A 4,106-nucleotide genomic window follows, 5' to 3' on the forward strand; every position below is an offset into this window, starting at 1 on the left:
AGTGTTTTGAAAGTCCACAAATAAATCACTATTCAACATTTGAAAGTTACCAAAGGTGGTTCTCTTGCTTGGTTATATGTTGTGTTTATTTATTACCAATATCACAATATAAGTTAATCGCTTGATTTTTGACTCGAAGCAAAATGGAGAGAATTATATTTTATTCATTTTCCATCTTCCTATCAAGTTAGATATAATGTGTCCCTGTAAGTTTCCGAGTTGGTGGATTAAGTGAGAATTTACTCAATATTCAAAAGTTCGATACTCCTTACCAACACTTTTTCGGACGACCTTGTCTCGTATGTTTGTCCAGTGTTATTTACCTGACTAACGTTATTTTCTTGACACAAATATTTACCCAATATGCATCGAATGGTAACCTTTTACGGATTCTCACATCATAAATATACACACACACAAGCAGTCAAGCATAGCCTCAAACTCTTTAAGTCGGCCAGCGTTATGCAGATCGAGCCTACTGGATTGAAGTCAAATATTGGCACGAACTTTTATCGAATTTTGCCGAAGCGCGAAGAACAAATTTGTTTGATTGAGTAATTCAGATTGACCCTTAATTTGAAAAATAAGTTTCGAATTAGGGAATCTGATAGTTCAGTATTATGATAACAAAAAATTGTACTTTTAAGCTGTCGAAACGTGCAATCCTTGAGCATCACCTGTTGCTAGTAGCTTTCTCGCATGCACTATTATTAGGTACATGCATGAATGTGATAAAACCACTCTTACCTTCAGGGAAAGCAAAATTAAGGTTCCAAATTTTTTATTACAGTGTTCAATACTCTCTTCTTGTCAAAAATTTAAATCTATATATTTGTTGCATACCACAAGCAATCATGTAGTTGTGTTTAATAAATCCTCTCTTTCTTTTTCAAATTGGAATTGGAATTGGAATTGGAATTGGAATTCGTTTATTCTTCTTAGCAATTGTTCATGTGAGTCAAACAATAATAAGACAACATTTAATAAAAAAGTAGCCAACTGCCAACATATTTTGTGAAACAATCAACTTTTTCTAATTGCAAGCCACACTTGTGTTTCCCAAAAAGAAAAATAAAACTGTGTTGGGTGAAAAAGAGATCACAAAGAAAGAGGTGGCCATGAATTCAAGCATGGAACTGTTGTGGGAATTCGAGCTGGACTTTGTGTAAACTCTGATGGAAAGAAGTTAAAAGGTGAAATTGGTTGGCAAGATATCCTTTATGCATGCTTATAATAAACACAAGGACGAATTACTTACTTGTTTATAAAGACGTGAATTTTGCACTTGTGTTGCATGCAAAGAATGCATATGCAAGTTGTGAGAAGGGAGATGGTTAGAAAGGGCGTTTTAGCGGTTTTGTTTTCTGTTTTTGTTGTGGGATGTGTAGAAGGTAGGAAGTTGGGGCCAAATGAAGAAGAAGCTAAGAAGCCACAATGGTTATTTGATGGCAACCCTACTGGTTGGATTGGTAATGCTGGAGGGAGTGGGTCAAGTTTTGGACGTTCTTTTAGTTGGGGGAAAGGGGTTGGTTTCAGCTTTCATTACGGGAAGCCTGATTGCGTAGGAAAAGGTGGAGGTGGGGCCGGTGCCAGAGGTGGTGGTGGTGGAGGGGTTGGTAATGGTGGTGGTGGGTCTATTGGGTCGGGCAATGGCGCTGGACATGGAGGTGGTGGAGGTAGCATTGCTGAAGGAGGTGGACACAACGGTCATGGTGGTAGGAAGCACCATAGTAAAGGAAAAAAACACCATGGAGTTGGTGGAGGTTTAGGTGGAGCCAATGGCGCTGGTGGAGGAGTTGGAAAGGGAATTGGGAAAGGAGGTGAAGCTGGAGGATACGGGCATGGAGCAGGAGGTGGCATAGGGGGAGGTAACGGTGCAAGTGGAGGGATCGGTAAAGGTGCTGGTGGTGGAGGTGCAGTTGGTGGTGGTAGTGGTGGTAGCATAGGTGGGGGGAATGGAGGTGGAGGTGGTTTGGGAGGAGGAATACCTGTTGGAGGTGGCGCTGGAGCTGGAGGAGGGGGAATAGGGACTGGTGGAGGCATAGGAGGTGGTGGCGGTGGAACAAGTGGTGGTTTGGGAGGTGGAGGATTAGGTGGGGGAATAGGAGGTGGAGCTGGAGGAGCAGGTGGTGGTATTGGTGGAGGAGCAGGTGGTGGTGTAGGTGGAGGTGGTTTGGGAGGTGGAGGATTAGGTGGGGGAATAGGAGGTGGAGCTGGAGGAGCAGGCGGTGGCATTGGTGGAGGAGCAGGTGGTGGTGGAGGGATCGGAGGGGGGGTAGGAGGTGGTATTGGTGGTGGAGGGATCGGAGGGGGGATAGGAGGTGGTAGTGGAGGTGGTATTGGTGGTGGACCAGGGGGAGTTGGAGGTGGATTAGGAGGGGGGATCGGAGGAGGAATTGGAGTTGGCATTGGTGGAGGAACCGGTGGTGGTTTGGGTGGTGGAGGTATTGGCGGTGGTATTGGTGGTGGAGTGGGTGTAGGAGTAGGAGGTGGAATCATTGGAGGTGCAGGCAGTGGTTTGGGAGTAATTGGTGGTGGAGGTGGGGGTGTGGGTGTGGGTGGCGGTACCGGATTGGGAGGAGGAGGAGGAGGAGGAGGAGGTGGAGGTGGAGGTGGTGGTGGTGGTGGAGGAGTAGGTGGTGGTTGGGGAGGAGGAATTGGTGTTGGAAACGGATCTGGTGGAGGTTTAGGGGGGTGGCGGCGGCGGTGGCGGTTCCGGAGGAGGTGGAGTAGGTGGTGGTGGAGGTTTTGGCGGAGGTGCTGGAGGAGTGATTGGAGGAGGAGGAGGTGGAGGTGGAGGAGGAGGATTAGGGGGTGGCATTGGAGGTGGAAATAAACAGAATAGTGGTGAATCACAGAAACCATGACTTTCAAAATTTGCAATCAAGTCTAGTTCTCCAACTAAATTTCGTATTCTTTGTTATACTTTTAACCCATTTTCTTATTTAACCATGACTATAAAAAAAATAGCTGCACAACTGTTGAATCATTCTGTAGACTCCCTGTAACCAAGAATTTTCAAATTCTATAAATTGTCGAGAATGTGTCTGCAACAAGAACCAAAATATTTTTTAGCCTTTTGATATCATTACTCTGGGTGAAGCACAAAAAAAATTCTCCATTGAAGTGATGAATTATTCAAATTTATATATACTAGAATAACGTATGTGTGTTATATTCATATGCATTACACGTGAAAACATATGTTGAAATCATTATAATCGAAACAAAATTAATTAATTCAAAAAAGATAATGACAATATTATTGAAATTTTTGACAATTCATGTTGATTGTTTTTATTTAACTAATTTGGATAAAAACATATTTGTTCAATTTTTAAAAAGAAATATTTTGAACACTCAATTTTTTTACATCTATTTTATCATATCTTTTTTTTTTTGTTATTTGTTATAATCTCTCAGCAGCCGCGTATATTTTATTATAGTTTTCAGTTATAATTTTTTTTGGACGATAATGATCTGTAAAAAATTTTTATTCACAACGGTGTTGGCTATTATTCCATCTTATATAAAGTGGATCAATGCCACAGGATGTTTCTATTTTCTTCATCATTTTTAATTTATTAGATATTTATACTTGATAGCATATAAACTGTATATTATTATAACAATCAAGCAACATATAAAAATATCGACTTACTGATAAACAAAAATATTGATTGAATGTTGTCATTTATTTGAAATTTATAATAATAATATTTTTGACAATAAATCATATTTTCAGTGCGATTCAAGTGAAGTCGTGATGAAGGAATTAGCTTATGAAGTGAAATCTCTAGCAAATTCCTTCTGTGTTATTCTTTTAATCTCTTTTTTTTGCCCAATATTGCAAACTTTTTGAAGCACATTGATTTATGCTTCAGCCTTCTAGCTCCCTCAAGTGTAAATTTGAAAGCAAGATAAATATGTCAGTTTTGCTTTGTAAATCGAAATTTTAAAGCGGAATACAGCAAACTGACCTGGCCATCATCGCACCAAGCACGCCATGGACTAACTGTTGGAAGTTTTAGAGAATCTATACTGTATCTGGTTGATGCAACTGGAACAACAGCAACAGTATCCCCACTAAAAAGTTCAAAAAAACT

General features: G+C 40.7%; 1 protein-coding gene across 1 annotated transcript; it reads left to right on the top strand.

Moving 5' to 3' along the window:
- Positions 1-930: 930 nt before the first annotated feature.
- On the top strand, positions 931-2,867 carry LOC140839253 (uncharacterized). The gene is made up of 3 exons (XM_073205890.1): positions 931-2,228; positions 2,403-2,632; positions 2,691-2,867. The coding sequence occupies exons 1-3, from the start codon at positions 1,295-1,297 to the stop codon at positions 2,865-2,867; spliced, it is 1,341 nt and encodes a 446-aa protein (XP_073061991.1). The 5' UTR covers positions 931-1,294.
- Positions 2,868-4,106: the final 1,239 nt, after the last annotated feature.

The sequence above is a fragment of the Primulina eburnea genome, chromosome 8 (assembly GCF_022965805.1).
Source record: "Primulina eburnea isolate SZY01 chromosome 8, ASM2296580v1, whole genome shotgun sequence".
Classification (NCBI taxonomy): Eukaryota; Viridiplantae; Streptophyta; class Magnoliopsida; order Lamiales; family Gesneriaceae; genus Primulina; species Primulina eburnea.

Bases quoted from the DNA above. Each gene is read 5' to 3' on its own strand.
- LOC140839253 (XM_073205890.1), top strand. From the start codon at position 1,295: ATGCAAAGAATGCATATGCAAGTTGTGAGAAGGGAGATGGTTAGAAAG. The intron at 2,229-2,402 runs GTGGCATTGGTG...GAGGAATTGGAG, and splicing joins TGGAGCTGGAGGAGCAGGCG to TTGGCATTGGTGGAGGAACC. The intron at 2,633-2,690 runs GTAGGTGGTGGT...GTGGAGGTTTAG, and splicing joins GTGGTGGTGGTGGTGGAGGA to GGGGGTGGCGGCGGCGGTGG.